Raw genomic sequence first — 15,790 nt, forward strand, 5'->3', positions numbered from 1 at the left:
GGAGCACTTGAGATCAGCGGGTGCCTCCTAGGTAGGCTTAGTAAACCTTTGCTAGCACCATCCTTTATTTAAAATCAGAATCACAGAATGGCTCAGGTTGGAGGGCCTCTAAAGACCACAGAGCTCCCACCCCGTGCCATGGGCTGGCTGCCCTCACCACCAGCTCAGGCTGCCCAGGGCCCCACGCATGGCCTTGAGCACCTCCAGGGATGGGCGCCCACAGCTCTGGGTCACTGCCTCACCGCCCTCTGATACAGAATTTCTCCCTAACAGCTAACCTGAATCTCCCCTCTTCTATTTTAAAGCCATTCCCCACTGTCCTGTCACTCTGTGTCCTGTAAGAAGCCGGTCCCCCTCCCGCTTGTAAGCTCCCTTCGGGTGCTGGAAGGCCACAATGAGGTCTCCCTGCAAGCCTTCTCTTCTCCCGGCTGCAGAAGCCCAGCTCCCTCAGCCTGCCTTCAGAGCAGGAGCTCCAGCGCTCCGAGCAGCTCCGAGCCCTCCTCTAACGGACGGCACACAAGCCGCTCTCTCTCTGGCCCAGCGCCTGCGGTTACGGGACCAGCAGAGCAGATAACGCCGTGCCCCTGGGAGCAGCGCTGCGGGCTCGGCGGACTCCCGTCGGTGCTCAGCGGTGACCGCTTCAGGCGGGCGAGCCGGACAGTTCGGCTTCCCGCGCAGCGTTACGTCACGCCACGCGGCGTTACGTCACATGACGTGACGTCACGCCGGGCAGGCCGCGCTCTCGCTGCGGTGGGGGCGGCGCCGCGCGATCCCCGCCGGCCGCCGTAGGGCCGCGTGTGCGGGCGGGGCGGAGCGGGAGGCGCAGGGCGGCATGGCGGACTACCTCATCAGCGGCGGCACCGGCTACGTGCCCGACGACGGGCTGACGGCGCAGCAGCTCTTCAGCTGCGGGGATGGGCTCACCTACAAGTGAGGGAGCGGGGCCGCGAGGCGGGGGGCGTCGGGGCGGGCGTCGGGCCCGGAGCTGAGGCCTCTCCTTTTCGTTCCCGCAGCGATTTTCTCATCCTGCCCGGGTATATCGACTTCACGGCGGACCAGGTGGTGAGTGCCGGGGGGCGGGATGGGGGCCGGGGGGCCCGCGCCGCTCACCGCCGCTCTCCTGGCACGCAGGACCTGACCTCGGCGCTGACCAAGCGGATCACCCTGAAGACTCCGCTCGTCTCCTCGCCCATGGACACGGTGACCGAGGCCGGCATGGCCATCGCTATGGCGGTGAGTGCCCGCCCTGCCCGCACTGCGCCGCGCCGCCGCCCCGGGGGATGCTGGGGGCAGCATGGCGTGGGCCTCTCGGGCACCTGGAGAGCCCTCTGGAGCTCCTGCGAGCAATCTGCTTCGCCCGGTCGCCCTCTAGAGCAGCGGGGAGGGGCCGATCCTGTGCTCATCCCCAGGCTGCTGTGCCCCAGGCAGCGCTGCGCATCCTCCTGTCGGTCCCATAGGGAAGGGCCTCTCTGCATCTGTCTGTCAGTCCCCTAGGGAGGGTCCTCTCTGCATCCACCCGTCGGTCCCCTAGGAAAGGGCCATGGCCCTTCACCTGCAGCTCTCATCTGCCCCTGTGTCTTCAGCTCACAGGGGGAATCGGCTTCATCCACCATAACTGCACCCCTGAGTTCCAGGCCAACGAGGTGCGGAAGGTGAAGGTGAGCAGTAGAGTGTTTGGAGCGGGTGGTGGAGCAAGGGTTGCCCCGACGCATTGCAGCATCTTGCATGTGGCCATACAGACCTGTAGGATGGTTTAGGTCTGGAGCCCTTCCAGCCTGCTGGAGAGCTGGGAGAGGAGCTGCAGCTGCAAGATGAGATTGCAGTGTGTGCTGGATCTTTTCAGAGGGGTGGTGTTGGTGTTGTTGCCTGCACAAACCTCCTGCTTTTGTTGCACATTATGTCGAGCTCACTGTGGGTTTTAAAATGTGGGTGGGGATGTTGCCCTTAATTTCAACCAGGAGGTCGGGCTGGGAACTCCTTCAAATCTACTGTGATGTAAGTGAGCTTTAGTGCTGTTTTGCATCCTGGTGATGAGCATCTGGCCAGGCTGGGAGGCTGCAGACCTTTGTGCCTGGACACTGTCTGCCAGGTGTTGCTCAGCCTATCTGCTGAGCCTCTCTCTTTTCAGAAATACGAGCAAGGATTCATCACAGACCCTGTAGTGCTGAGCCCCAACGACAGAGTGCGAGATGTGTTTGAAGCCAAAGCTCGTCATGGATTCTGTGGGATTCCCATTACAGACAACGGGAAGATGGGGGGCAAGCTGGTTGGCATCATCTCATCTCGAGACATCGACTTCCTAAAAGAGTCAGAGCACGACTTGCCCCTGGGCGAGGTGAGCACCTGCTAGATGTGTTATGCTAGGAAGCCCTTGTGCAAAGGGGAGGGATCAGAGCTTGGCTGTGAGAGGCTGTGTCAGAAGGAGGTAGCAGGCTCTGTGTTAGTTCTGCCAAATCAGTCTTGTCTAGGGCTGAGCATCTCCTCCATGTACTTCCTCTGTATTGTGGAAACCATCCTCTGCAGCTGGTGCTTTCCATTGGTGCGGGAGTTCCCAGTGTTCTTGCTTGCTGCTGCTGTCCCATTCTGGTGTGGGCTGGGGTTGCAACAACTGTGCCCAGCAAGCCTGCCAGCCTTCCTTTCCTGGCCTGCCTTTCTCTTCACGCCTCATCTTGGCTACTCACTTTTTTAGAATAACACTCTGAGCATGAAGATGAATAAGTTGCCTTTTATAACGCTGCACTCTCAGACTCCCTTCTTGCAGGAACACATTCTCTGCAATGCTGGTGTTGATTCCTGTTAGGTTGGCTGTTTGTGTCACTTGAGCTGTGTAACTGTACACCACGGTGGGTTACACCAGTGGTGCCTCGGGGCCATCCGCTGCTCTTGGCTCAGGACTATTATTAGCTCTTGGTGAACAAACTTGTTGTCACATGCTCATCCTTGTTAGCTTTTAAATCTCCTATAAATACCCGTAACAAGAGTCCTGCAACAGGAGCAGGCTCTAAAAGCGTGCATGGCCCTTTGATGCAATGCTGACCCATTCAGAAGAACCTGAAGAGAACCTCTGCTTATGCTTTGTGTGGCTCATTGAGCACTGTGCAGTTGGAAGCTCACTGCTGTTGGTGAAGGCAATGAATGATCTCCTAGATCTTGCCATGTTTGCTGCCCAGCAGTGGTCTTGCCAGCCCATTTGTTGCTATCAGATAAACACAGTGGTCTCTTGTGGGTCCCACAGGATGCTTCTGTGATGTTTCGGGCTTTTTCTGAGAGGTGGATTTTGTCAGAGACAGGATTTTAGGTGAATGTAGGCATGGTGAATATCCTCCCTGATGCAAAATGTCTGTTCTTATGGTATGAATAGCTAAAGTATTTTATCATTTCTTTCGCATGCAACTAATTGACCTTCCTCGAGGTTCAGTCTTCCTTTTCAGCTTTACCTGGCCTTCCCGAGTAACCTTTTGTGAGAACATCACATGTGAACTTTGGGATCACTGGGGTGGGAAGGGGCCGGGTGGTCTCCCCAGCCCTCTGCTTGTTGTTCAGCTGCTGCAGGTTGCTCGGGGCTGTCTGTCTCCAAGGGACGGAGGTCTGACTGCTTCTCAGCTGCTCTTCTGGTGTTTGGCCACAGTCACGGTGAAAGCTGTTTTCCATATCCCACATCAAATATGCCTGCGTTCCAGCTGTGCCCGTTGCCCCTTGCTTTTCTGCTGCTGTGTTTTGATGTTTGTTTGTCATAGTGAGTGTGGGTGAACGTGTTTGTTTGGATTCGAGTGACTCCTTTGCCCCAGTGACCTTCCCAGCAGCTCGCTATTCTGAGCAGAGCCCTCGCAGAGCTGTGTGCTGGGGCTGCTGGCTGCACGCAGGGCTGGACACAGCATTTCTGCCAGAGCAGCAAGCAGTTCTGCAAGCATCTCCAGCCCTTATTTGCCTGTGCCCTTAAAGAGGAGGCTGTTGGTTTGGGTGACATCTTATTGAGGGTCACCTGAGAGTTGTTGCTTGCAGGTGCTCTCCCTTGGCTTGCTGAGGCCCTCTGCCAACTCTTGTATTCACTGCACCGATGGGTTTGGGGGCTGAGTGACAGATCCCATCTGGCTGCTGCTCTCGTGGGGAGCATTGGAGGCTGTTCCTGGGTGTTGCTGGAGGTGTGTTGCTGTGCTGTGGGATCCTTTGTCTGCAGAGCACTCCCACTGCGCTGTGGAGCATTTAACGTGGGCAGAAGGGCTCAGTATTTTCAGATCCCTGCGAAGGAGTTCTGATGACTTTCTGTCTTCTCCCTCCCACCAGATCATGACAAAGCGGGAGGATCTGGTAGTGGCCCCAGATGGTGTCATGTTGAAAGAAGCAAATGAAATTCTGCAAAGAAGTAAAAAAGGTACATGTGAATGTCTGTGATGCAACAGAGCGGTGGGAGCGCAGGTCTGGGAGGAGCAGGGGGGGAATGTGAGCAGATCATCTGTGAGTGGGTGGACCATGGAAAGGCCACGTGCCACAAGGGGAGGACAGCAGGGAGAGTGCCCTGAGCCCTGTGCCAGGGTGTGGAGTTCACGTGTGTTCATCCCAGATCTGTTTGAAGCTGGGGGATTCTTGGCAACCAGGAGAGTGCCTGGCTGTCCTGCCACACCTCTTCTGTTTTGTATCCTGGCCTTTGTGTTTTGGCAACCAGTTCAGCTCCTTTAGGGTTTGATAGTTTGACTTGAACTCCTAGAATTCTCTGTTACACAGATTTTTCATCATTTGGGCCCTCTGCAGGTCAGGTCAAGTTCAGTAGCTGTAATCCAGACACAGACTGTACTTAAAAGAACATGAACCACTCACTCCTCTGAGGAAGCAGCTGATGGTGGAAAATACCCCTGGTCCCTGGGAAGGAAATAGTGGGGTTTGCTATCCAGCTGCAGTTCTGGCCTCAGTCCCACTTAGGGCGTGCTGCTGCTTGATTTTATAGATGTGATCCTAGTGCCACTGCTGGTATCAGTGCATCCTGGCAGCCCAGCAGCTGAGCTTTGATAATGCTGATGGCCATGATCACCCTGTTAATGGGTGTTCCTGCACCCGGGCACCAGAGAGGAGGAGGAAGGAGGGAAGTTGATACTGAGCAGCCTGCTTACATACTCTGGATGTTTGCCTTATCATTGGTTGTGCTATAGCCACAATTGCCAGGAAGCAGGGGGTATCTGTTGTAAGCCAAGACAGGTTTGATAATGAAGCTCTGGGTCAGCACCTTGTACCAGGGCCTTCTGCTGCTGCCCTGCCACGTGGCTCCAGGCTGCTGTCTGTCTGCAGGAATGTTCTCTGTTTCTCTCAAGGCAAGCTGCCAATTGTTAACGAGGATGACGAGCTGGTGGCAATAATTGCCCGCACTGATCTCAAGAAGAACCGCGACTACCCTCTGGCTTCTAAGGACTCCAAGAAGCAGCTGCTGTGTGGTGCTGCCATCGGGACACACGAAGACGACAAGTACCGGCTGGACCTCCTTGTGCAGGCTGGTGTGGATGCAGTTGTGCTGGTGAGCTGCTGCAGGCTGGAGAGACTGGGGTGGGTGAGATCTGATCTGAAGATCCCCTGGCAGTGGAACAGCGGCATGGCAGATTCTGCCAAGGTGCTCCACCTCTGCTCTTACAGCTTTCGGGCACAATGGTCAGTGCTGGTGTTTCCAGGTTTTTTTTCTCATCGATTGTTAGCCTGCAAGTCTGCTGTGCTCTGAGGGCATGGCTGAGCTCTCCTGCAGCTGGAAATGTTTAACCAGCACTGCCAGGTGCCTGGGTCACTGACGGTCAGCATGGCCTGATCGTGAGGTGGTTGACATCTGGTATTTGGGCTGTTCTGCTGCATAATAGAGAGAAAGGCATGCCTCCTGCCTTTCTGTTTCACCTGCAGTCTGAAACAAGGCAAACCGTGTCCTGTTGGTAGAGCAGCTGGTTCTTATGTGCAGCCAGATGTGCTGCTTGTTGCCTACTGGTGATAAGTAGGGGAGCTGTGGGATTGAAGTGGGAAGGATATTACTGATGTCTTTATGATGAACTGCCTTGCACAGGGAGGTACGTTACTGCTCTGGTTCCGTGCACACTTTGGGTGTTATTCTGCCTACTTAGCAAGTTCTCAGAGATCTCTGTTAGCAGAGCGAAGATCTGAGTTTCTTCCAGAGCTGTACTTACAATCTTTACAGAAATTCCAGTTGAAATTGTTTTTCTTCTTGTTGCAGGATTCCTCTCAGGGGAACTCCATCTTCCAGATCAATATGATTAAATATATTAAGGAGAAATACCCCAGCCTACAAGTTATTGGAGGAAATGGTAGGCATGCGTTGAAGAGTTCTTGTTTCTAAAGTATGTTTGCTCCCTTAGGCATAGAGGGAGCTGCAAGGACGTGAATGAAATCATGGAATCATAGAATAGCCTGAGTTAGAAGGGACCTGCAAGGATCATCAAATCCAACTCCTGGCCCTACACAGGACTAGCCAATATTTAAATCCCATGTCTGAGAGCAATGTGAAGTGAACCTGTTGGTAAATGTTTGAACTTAATGGTTTCATCTGACTTGTGGAACAGAGCAGCACCACTTTGCAGGTGCTGAGCAGTATCCTGCTGCTGCCACTGTTGCAGGTATTTCTGAAACCTTTGTTCTGAAGCGCAGTGCACTGCAGTACTTGGTAGCCCATTACACATTATTCTCTTTTGCACACAGATTTTTGGTTAATAATAATGAATATTGCTTTATGTGACAGTCCAGTGGGGACTTTGTCTGCCTTTTGACTGCAAAGTACAGCAGTCCCTGTCGTTACCTGATTAGAGTGTTATTGGTGCTGCTCTTAACCTGTGCTCTGCCCTCACTGCTCGGTGTGGCCCAGAGAGTGTTTGGCATTACGTAGTGTCCTCCGCTACCTTGGCCCGTGGGTATGAGGAGCTGGTGAACCAATGTCATCTCATCTACTGAGCATGGCTGGGACCCTTAACTCCTGCTTTTGCAGGTAGCAGTGGGCAGGTGGCTCTGGCACAAGTGTCCAGCTGGAGCTCTGGGTAGGGGAAGTGTGCAGCCACAGGGGCAAGCACCAGGGCAGAGCAGCATCATGCACAAATCTGCTTCTCTCTTTTCAAACCAGTTTCTGCTCCCCACAGTTGTGACCGCTGCTCAGGCCAAGAACCTCATTGACGCAGGGGTCGATGCCCTGAGAGTCGGGATGGGCAGTGGCTCCATCTGCATCACGCAGGAAGGTGAGAGAGATCAGCTGTCTCCCAAATAGACTGAAGACATCTGGTCAGTAGAGGTACTCTGCTAAAAGCAGTGCAGCCGGGACAAACTTCTCCCATCGTAACAGCTGTGTCTCACAGCAAGCAGTCTTCCACCTCCTTTGCCCAGGACATCTCATCACTGGGGTCAAACCTTTGAGGTTGCAGCAGCAGCAAAGGCATTTCCCAGTACTGACTGAGACTGAGTAGAGCAGGTGTGGCACGCGCGGCTTTGCCCAAGGGAGCCACTGGCGTGGGGCACAGGGTGGGCTTGGCAGGCAGCCCTGCGGCGAGAGGGGCTTCCGTGCTCTTTGTTCCGTGCTGACAGAAGCAGCAGTGACAGTGGGATAATGCACCAGGCTGCCCATGCTCCCTTTCCCTCTGGCACTAGTGTGCGTGGCGGTTGAGTTTTGGTCTGCTGGGCTCCGTGCCTTTCTGCAATTTCCAGGCTGAAGAAGGGTTTCTGGCTGTTGTCTCTGCAGTTAGAGGGAGCTCGTGCTGGGCAGAGGCAGCATCACCCTTAGCTAAGAGGCGCAGAGGGAGCGTCCCTGACGCCTGCTTTGTGGCCAGGCTCAGTCCTCATGTTCTGATTCTGACAGACGAGGTGCAGAGGTGCGGCACTGTGGCACTGCAGCCTGCGAGCACAGCCTCTCTGCTCTGCTCCTCAGTCCTTGCCGTGGGAGATGGCAGACAGATGGAGATGTTGTGTTAGTGCGCTGCCAGTTCCAGTGTAGAACATCTGAGCTGCCCTGGACCTGGACTGTCTTTGCTTTGCCTGCTGGGGAGCTGTGGCTGCGGGGATTCTGTGCCTCACAGCCAGCATTGGGCTGATGCTCCCACAGCAGGAGCGGAACTGGGATGTGTGTGTCCTGCTCTGCAGCAAGGCAGAGAACTGAGCAAGGCACAGTGCTCTGCAGCGTGGTGAACATCTCTGGGGGTGCTGCAGGAGGTCGGGTCGGGTGCTGGCTTGAGGGAAGGAGCAGAGCAGAGCTAGAACATGCCACTTTGTGCAGCAGACAGGGTTGCTGAGCTCTTTAAGCACAGCTCCCCAGGCTTTTGGCCCTGTTATGGCAAGAACTATGGTTCTGGGGATTGATGGGTTTACCTTCCTGGATGACTGCTGGGGTAGGGTGAGCACGCACTGTGCACAGCCAGCCTGGCTGGCTTGGAACTGGCTTGTGGCTTGGCTCAGAGTAGGCAGGATTTGCAAGGTCAGCTCTGTCCCACACCGTATGCTCTGCCTAGTAGCAGGTCACTGCTGGGGTCCTTTGTTCTGCTGCTGTTCTTCTGTCTCTAAAATATATGTGTTTGTTTTTGTTTAGCTGCTCCAAAGATCCCTCCAGACCTAAAGTCCCACAGCCCCAAATGCCCTTCTACTGTCACGGGCACCTATAGTAAGTCACTTGCCCTGTTCCCAACCCTAATTATGTGTCTTGAAGCAGGACCCTTATTTGGCTGCACATGGCCCTACTGCTTGTTTGAGAATAATTTAGCTGTAGATGCACTTGGGGTTTTGTGGCTTTGGATACTGGTTTTGAATCTGAAATTGAAGCGGAGAAGCCTTTCTGAATTCCTAAAGCAGGGTCTGAACTGTCAAAACAAGGGGCATTCAGGCCAAAAGCCAGTTCAGGAGCCTGGCTGAGCCTCCTGGCTGGATCCCTAGCCAGTCAAGCACCTGGTAGTCCAACCCTGGGAGATGATCCCTGAGCAGTCCTCAGTCCTGCTCCAAATCTGGGCCTGGCTGTGGGGAAGTTATGCACTGGCTGAGCTTGACTTGAAGCTGACTCCCCCAGGGTTACAAAGGGATGTAACAGCATGTTACAGCTGTGTACCAGAAGCACGTCTCTCCCCACTAATGCCTGGTTCTTGTGGGGAGAGAAGGGGCTCACTCCTGCCCAGCACAGGGTGCAGCTTGGCTCTGTACTTCTCTGATACTACTGGATTGAGCAGACAGCCATGGTAACCCTTGGTTTTTGCCCTTTCTGTTTTGAAACATCTCGATGGGAAAGAGGTTTCTGTTGAAGATCCTGGAAGGTTTTCTCTAGCGGTTGATCTTTTAGGGCCACCTTTTGCAGAAACACTAAAAAGACAAACCCTGACCCTGACTACTTGGTGTGTGTGTGCTCTGAACCCTGCTTTGGAAGCCTTGCACTTGGAATCTGTGGTGCTGGGCTCTGGGACATTGGGAACGGCGTGATGCTCCCAGGAGCCCCGAGCCAAGTGGTTCCTTAAAGGGCTGGTCTCTGGTTGCTGGTGGGAAGTTTTTGCAGGCCCTTTTTCCTGGCACGATCCTGTAGGTGTCAGGCTTTAGGCCCTCCCAAGTTACTTGCTTCTCTCCGTTGAGCTCTTCCCTTGCAGCCTCAACGTGGCCTTTAGCGGCGTGCTACCAAGTGAGACCACCTCTTTAAGACTAACAGCGTTCATGTTGGACCTGGCAGACCTCCCTGGCTGGCTGAGCCCTGGCTTAATGCAGAGTTTTGTTCCGTTCAAATCAGTTCTTCCATGACCTCTACCTGGCTTCCCTCTCTCAGCAGCTGCTGCTGAGCCCTGGGAACAAAGCGATCACAGCCTCTTGACCTTGGCAGATCTGCCAGGGAAGTGTGCTGCCAGTGCTGCTGCCAGCAGGCTAAACCACACCTGGAGTTTGCACTCTGAAGTACTAATCCTGCATGTCCATAATCTTATCTGCTGTATCAGACTAACTGTGATTGGCGAAAAGGCTTCCGGTTAATTGTGGGGAAGTCTTGGTGAAAGAAGCTTATTGGCATACTTGCATGCCTGACAAATGTGTTACAAGACATGCCCTGTGCTGATCTTCCCTCAAGCCTTCCAAGCTCAGAGGGAAGCCTCTAACTGCTAGCAACTGGGAAGTGCAGGTAAATCTGGAGCTAATAACTTCCCTCCTGTGGGGCAGCTAAAAGTGACAGAATTCTGGCTGCATTGCAGGGCAGGAACAGAAATTATTTCCTGTGAGCCATCTGATCATCCTGCCCACTTCCTTTTCCACTGCTGCATGTTTGTGTGTGTGTGTGTGTGTGTGTGCAGGCGTGTGTATATCTAACAATATATCTATACATAGCTACGCATATTGACTGTCTCCCAGCCAGCTGCCTCTGCATGCAGGAGGCACAGTGGGCAGCTGCTGGGTATACAGGGAAGGGGTCTGGCACTGCTAGAGAGGGGCGAGCGGTGGGACATGGCCCATGCTAGGGGTGCTCAAGAGAGGAGCATTTGCAGTCCGCTCCGCTTCCTTCCCAAGCTCCCTGTCCACCCTCTATGAGCCTCGAGCGTTGGCTCATCCCAGGCGTTCCATCAAAGGGCCCAGTCCCAAGATCATCCCCAGCCTGCAGAGCTGAGGGCCACGAGGATGTCCCAGCAGGTATCTCCCAGACGTGTGCTCCTTTGAAACTCGGCCCAGGGAAGGAGCCCCCAGGGATTTGTGGGTTCCTGAGTACTGGGGCATGTGTGTGCTGGAAGCCTACAGGGCCTGCTGGGGTGGGGAAGTGGTGCTGTGTGGGAGCTGACTCTCTTCCTGCTCTCTCCCCACCTGTAGTGCTGGCATGCGGCCGCCCCCAGGCCACGGCTGTGTACAAGGTGTCCGAATATGCCAGGAGGTTTGGCGTCCCGGTGATTGCAGACGGAGGGATTCAGACAGTTGGACACATTGCCAAGGCCCTCGCACTCGGTGCTTCCACAGGTGAGCAGAGCACAGAGCAGCTGAGTTGTGCACGGGCTGCCATGGGAGGCTCCGTATGGCATCAGACTTGGCGCAAGAGCAGGAGGCTGTGAGCACAAGGGACCAGCACGGTTTAGGAGCTGCGTGCCGTCACTGAGGATTTTGGCAGCCGCAGCCTTCCTGCTGCTGACCTGCTGCCCTTGGTGATCTCTTACACTAGTGATGATGGGCTCTCTCCTGGCTGCCACCACGGAGGCCCCAGGCGAGTACTTCTTCTCGGATGGAATTAGGCTGAAGAAATACCGTGGCATGGGCTCACTAGATGCCATGGACAAGAACTTGGGTAGCCAGAACCGGTATTTCAGGTAAGAGATGGTGCTTTGGGGCAGCAGATCAAGTTCCTGGGATCTCTGATTCACAGATTTTCTTGTTTCTGCTCCCATGCAGTGAGACAGACAAAATCAAAGTGGCCCAGGGGGTCTCTGGCGCAGTGCAGGACAAAGGCTCTATCCACAAGTTCATTCCATACCTGATTGCTGGGATCCAGCATTCCTGTCAGGATATTGGTGCCAAGAGCCTGACCCAAGTCCGGTGAGTGCTCACCTGCACTTGTGCTTGGGTTAGGCCACGGTGCTGGGGTCTTTGGGGTCTCTGGGCAGGCTGTGCCCAAACTGCTGCCTTGCTGTAGCCCTTGTCTCCATTAGGCACTGGGTGGTACATCTGCCAGCTCCAGAGGTGCAGGAGCGTGGCTTCTCGTGAACTTGTTGGCTGCGCCTGAAGCATCGCGCTGTTACCTGGCTCTGAGGAGCGCAGCTGAAGGAATCGCTGCCTGCCTCATCCCAGCTGCTCTGGCTGAACTCGTCAGAGCACTCTGCCCTGGGCTCTGGCTGGCACGTGACTTCCTGTCCTTCCTCCTCAGAGCCATGATGTACTCGGGAGAGCTGAAGTTTGAGAAGAGGACAACGTCTGCCCAGGTGGAAGGAGGGGTTCACGGCCTCCATTCGTAAGTGCTCCTGGCTGGCAGCTGCTCCTAGCTGCTTTGTGGTCCCTTTCTGTGGTCAGATGTGTCAGTAAAAGGGCCGTTGTGCTTTTGTCCTCGCAGGTACGAGAAACGTCTCTTCTGAAAGAGGCCCCTCTGTGTCTGTCGTTGTGCCACTTGGCCTCACGCTACCCCCGATGGGAGCTGCTCTTGCTGCAGAAGTGCCATTTCTCTGTGGGCTGCCTGGAGCTCCCTGTATCTGTTGGCTGCTTTATCCCCACCTTCGAGGGTCCACGAGCCACCCAGGAACCGTGCTCCTGGGCTGGTGCCTGAAGCCTCGTATGTGTTGGCTGTGTTTTACAATAAAAGAGGAAAAGATGTGTAGTTGGTGTGTCCAGCCAGCCCTTCCCTCTGTCCTGCCCTCTTATTCTCATCTTTTGCTGCTGTCCTCTGCCTGCATATTTTCAAGAGTGCAGGAATGGGGGCTGAGCAGAAGAGGTGAAAACAGAGGAAGGGAGCAGAGTGCAGAAATGTTTTGTTTTGCTTTTTTTTTTTTTTTTTTTAAATTAAAAAGAAAAGTGTTTGGAAGTCCTGGGGCCTATCTCAGCTCCAGGAGAGTTTTACTGAGGTGCTGGATCTTAAACCATGTTACACGGCCGCCAGGGGAGCTGTGATGGCCCCAAAAGGAACGGTGTGTCGGGGAAAATGGGGAAGGGACAGCCCCTTCAGTGAGTGCTTTATGGCTGAGGTAGCTCGTGTGAGCAAACCAATCTGCCTCGAGCAGAAAATGAGTGGCCCCTGGGCAGGAAAAACAAATGTGTATCAACATCGGCCACTGTGAGGAGCTGCCAGAGCTAGCAGCCAGGCAGCAGTTTGCTGGTGCAGTGATAAACATGTAGGTGCTCGTGCACGTGTATGCAGACAGGCATGCACCTGAGCAAGCACACTGAGCTGCCCTGTGTTTGCATGCTTGGTGTTCTCCACAACACAGTATTTCTCCTCTCTGTGGCCTCCCCTAAACATCCCAGAACACCTCCCACCTGCAGGCACTCTGCCTGCACCCCAAGCAGCAGCCCAGGCTGGAGGCTGCCATGGGAGCCTGCGGCACTGGAGTGCTTACAGGGGCGTAACGAGCCACTTGTTTCCTGGAAGGCACGTGGACAATGAACTCAAACACGGGCTCACAATCAAACAACAGCTTGTGGGCTTATGAATGCTACAGAAGTTTGCTTTTCTGCATGACTGCCCACAGAAACAACCCTTGCCTGGTCAGGATAGCTTGCAGCACAGCACTGGGTGCTGGAGGTATTTTACACCCTGCCCCCAGCTAAAGATGAGCACTGCTCCTGCATATAGGTGTGTAGTGAACAACAGCGCTTCTGTTGCTAACGCTGCCTGAAAGCACACCTCTGTAGCAGGTCATGTCGAATTAGATTTGCATATGCTAAAACCAGAACCTGGAATTACATGGCAGCCAAGCACCCATTCACCTGCAGGGAGGAGGGCAAGCACCACAGCGTCCTTGCAGCTCAGGGCTCAGCAGGGAGCTACAAACCCCAGAACAGAGCCCGGGGCAGGTGAGGTGCTGCTGCCAGGAGGCAGCCCTGACACCTCACACCTTACCCAAGGAGCTGCTGCCCTCGATCCACAGCCCCTGGCCAGCTCTGCAGGGCAGTGAGCACACCAAGCCTAATAGCTCATCACAGCCCACCTTTGCTGATGGTTAACCACTCTGTAATTGCTTTGTACTTCTGATTTATGTGTATTCTCCTTGTGCAGCCCCCAGGCACGGCTGTACAGTGCTCCACAGCCGAGAGGCAGCACTCAGCCAGCAGCTGGGCTCCGACTGCCCATCCTGCAGCGTTTCTCCGCCCGGCGCTCGGTGTGGGGCAGCCCGGGGGTTGCCGGTGGGAGAGGACAGAGGCACTCAGTCCGTGGCAAAGGGCAGCGCCGGGAGCTCCGTGTAGGTGCCCCGCGGGGGGATGAGGCCGGCGGCTGTCAGGCGCTTCTCACTTGTCAGGAAGTTGAAGGTGGCACACGCGTTGGGCTGCGAAAGGAGAAGGACGGTGCAACGGGTCGCTGCGTGGAGAGGGACGGCGGCCACGGGGCGGGACCCCTCCTCACCGTGTCCTGCACCTCCACGGCGATCCCGTACAGCCGCATCTGCCTCAGCACGGCGGGATGGAGCTGCTCTACTCTGTCCCCCGTGCCCAGAACCAGGATCTCTGCAATGAGGCGCAGAGGTGGCATAGAGGCAGGCAGGCTCCTGCGCTGCCGCGGTGCCCGGAGGGAGCCCCGAGCGGGGGTCCCATCCCCATCTCCGCCCCGTGTCGTGCCGTACCTATCCGCGGCTCCAGCAGGCGGAACAGCGACAGGCTCTGCAGCGAGATGTCTCGGTGTGATCCGACCTGCAAGCACAGCGCGGCGCTCAGCGGGGCGGCCCGGCCCCCAACCCATCCCTGCCCGCTCCCGCACTCACGTTCCACTGGAGGATGGCGCGGGGCAGCACGGCACACGGGCCGACCACCACGGTGCCGCTGATGCTGAAACCGCGGCTGCTGTAGCCCTCGATGAAGGCGGTGTTGGGGCTCTCGGGCTGCAGCACCGTCACCCGCGTCCGCTGGTACATCTCGTCGTCCGACGGCGTCAGGCGGTGCCCACGGCGCGGCGCCCTACGGGACCGGCGGCTCAGCCCGGTGTGCCCGTGCCGGGACCCCCCCCCGCCCGCACCACCCCGCACCCTGTGATGGCCCGCGGAACCTCACGGCCCAACAGCCGCAGCGCCGCCGCCGCCATGGCTCCGCCGCTCCCGGAAGCGTCGCGCAGCCCTGCAGGGCGCCCCCTCGCGGCCGCCGCCGATGCTGCCGACGCACCCCGGCTCCACGCGCGGGTTCGGGGCCGCGGGGAGCTCGCGGAGGCGGCGCGAGGGCGGCGGGACCGTGCCCCGCTCCATCCGATGCGACCGGCACCTGCGGGGCGCGCTCGGTGCGCCCCGAGCCGGGGTGGAGGGACGCGGAGGGCACACGCGGAGGGCTCGGCGGGCGGCGCGGCCCCGCACCGCGGCGTGGGTCGGGGTCCCGCGGGGTCTGCCCCGCGCCGAGCTGCGGGGGGTTCCGGGAGCGGCTAGAGGCTCTGCTGGTGCTGGGTCCGCCCGGGGCGGGCTTTGGCCCCGGCTGCGGAGCAAAAGCGAAACCGGCAGCGTCGGGAAGGGGAAGCGGGCGGCACCGCCGCGAAGGGGTGAACGCGGAGTCCCGCTGTGTCCGGGGGTCCCCGAGCCCCGCGCCGCCGGGGACACCAAACGGAGCGGCCGCGCCGGAGCTGCGGGTGCCGCCGTGCGGAGGTGAGCGGCGTCGGGGCGGCCCCGCGGTGGTCCCTCGTGGGCGGCCGAAAATCCGCGACGCTTCTCCACGGGGCCGCGGGATCGCAGGAACGGGGCAGTGCCTCCGGGCTGCAGCCGTGCGAGCAGAACCGTGCCCACGCGTGGGCTGGGGGAACCCCGCATCGCCCCCGCGGCGCTGACCGCGCACTGCCGCGGGCTCCACGGTTCCCTCCTCTGTTTGGGCTCAGCGGGGGGACGGGGGCATTGGGTGACTCGGAGGGACACCCACACTGTGCCAGCCCCGGGCAGGTGCCACGAGCTGTGCCGCTGTCGGTCACAGAGCCGCTCTGCCGCGGGACCTCAGGCACCCCGGGTGGGATTCCCCGCTTGGCAGCGCACGGTTTCGATTCCCCGGGCGCTCCGCGCTGAGCGGTGACACAGAGCGGGCAGCAGCGGGGGCTGCGCCGTGCCCATCTCCGGCACCCCCAGCGCAGGTGTCCTCCCTCGGGGCCAGCTCGGGTTTCCGGGGCTGCTCCGGTGGCACCACACGCCATAACCCCACCGGGGCTTTGCTGGGAGCCATTTCCTCACGT

The 15,790-nt window shown here is 57.2% G+C and overlaps 2 protein-coding genes across 3 annotated transcripts; one reads left to right on the forward strand and one right to left on the reverse strand.

Annotated features, from left to right (window-relative positions):
* Nucleotides 1-789: 789 nt before the first annotated feature.
* On the forward strand, nucleotides 790-12,262 carry IMPDH2 (inosine monophosphate dehydrogenase 2). Of its 2 annotated transcripts, XM_052678890.1 has the most exons (15): nucleotides 790-930; nucleotides 1,014-1,062; nucleotides 1,132-1,233; nucleotides 1,584-1,658; nucleotides 2,129-2,335; nucleotides 4,285-4,372; nucleotides 5,304-5,503; nucleotides 6,200-6,290; nucleotides 7,113-7,208; nucleotides 8,546-8,617; nucleotides 10,777-10,920; nucleotides 11,120-11,264; nucleotides 11,347-11,490; nucleotides 11,819-11,902; nucleotides 12,002-12,262. In XM_052678890.1, exons 1-15 carry the CDS (start codon nucleotides 833-835, stop codon nucleotides 12,021-12,023), a joined length of 1,617 nt encoding a protein of 538 aa, XP_052534850.1. In that variant the 5' UTR covers nucleotides 790-832; the 3' UTR covers nucleotides 12,024-12,262. The 2 variants fall into 2 exon arrangements, with proteins under 2 accessions (XP_052534850.1, XP_052534851.1); XM_052678891.1 differs by lacking the exon at nucleotides 8,546-8,617 and having other exon boundaries at nucleotides 791-930.
* A 1,354-nt stretch (nucleotides 12,263-13,616) lies between these two features.
* Nucleotides 13,617-14,739, reverse strand: NDUFAF3 (NADH:ubiquinone oxidoreductase complex assembly factor 3). The gene is made up of 5 exons (XM_052678900.1): nucleotides 14,619-14,739; nucleotides 14,358-14,550; nucleotides 14,220-14,286; nucleotides 14,003-14,103; nucleotides 13,617-13,925 (listed from the first exon to the last, which is right to left on the reverse strand). Exons 1-5 carry the CDS (start codon nucleotides 14,672-14,674, stop codon nucleotides 13,806-13,808), a joined length of 537 nt encoding a protein of 178 aa, XP_052534860.1. The 5' UTR covers nucleotides 14,675-14,739; the 3' UTR covers nucleotides 13,617-13,805.
* Between the last annotated feature and the right edge of the window lie 1,051 nt (nucleotides 14,740-15,790).

Source organism: Tympanuchus pallidicinctus, unplaced genomic scaffold, assembly GCF_026119805.1.
Source record: "Tympanuchus pallidicinctus isolate F22 unplaced genomic scaffold, pur_lepc_1.0 scaffold17, whole genome shotgun sequence".
NCBI classification, from domain to species: domain Eukaryota; kingdom Metazoa; phylum Chordata; class Aves; order Galliformes; family Phasianidae; genus Tympanuchus; species Tympanuchus pallidicinctus.

Coding starts and splice junctions, on each gene's coding strand:
- IMPDH2 (XM_052678890.1), top strand. CDS start 833: ATGGCGGACTACCTCATCAGCGGCGGCACCGGCTACGTGCCCGACGAC. Junction 2,336..4,284: donor ACGACTTGCCCCTGGGCGAG/GTGAGCACCTGC, acceptor CCCTCCCACCAG/ATCATGACAAAGCGGGAGGA. Junction 11,903..12,001: donor GGGGTTCACGGCCTCCATTC/GTAAGTGCTCCT, acceptor TTGTCCTCGCAG/GTACGAGAAACGTCTCTTCT.
- NDUFAF3 (XM_052678900.1), bottom strand. CDS start 14,674: ATGGCGGCGGCGGCGCTGCGGCTGTTGGGCCGTGAGGTTCCGCGGGCC. Junction 14,551..14,618: donor GTTCCGCGGGCCATCACAGG/GTGCGGGGTGGT, acceptor CCGGTCCCGTAG/GGCGCCGCGCCGTGGGCACC. Junction 14,104..14,219: donor CCTGCTGGAGCCGCGGATAG/GTACGGCACGAC, acceptor GCCTCATTGCAG/AGATCCTGGTTCTGGGCACG.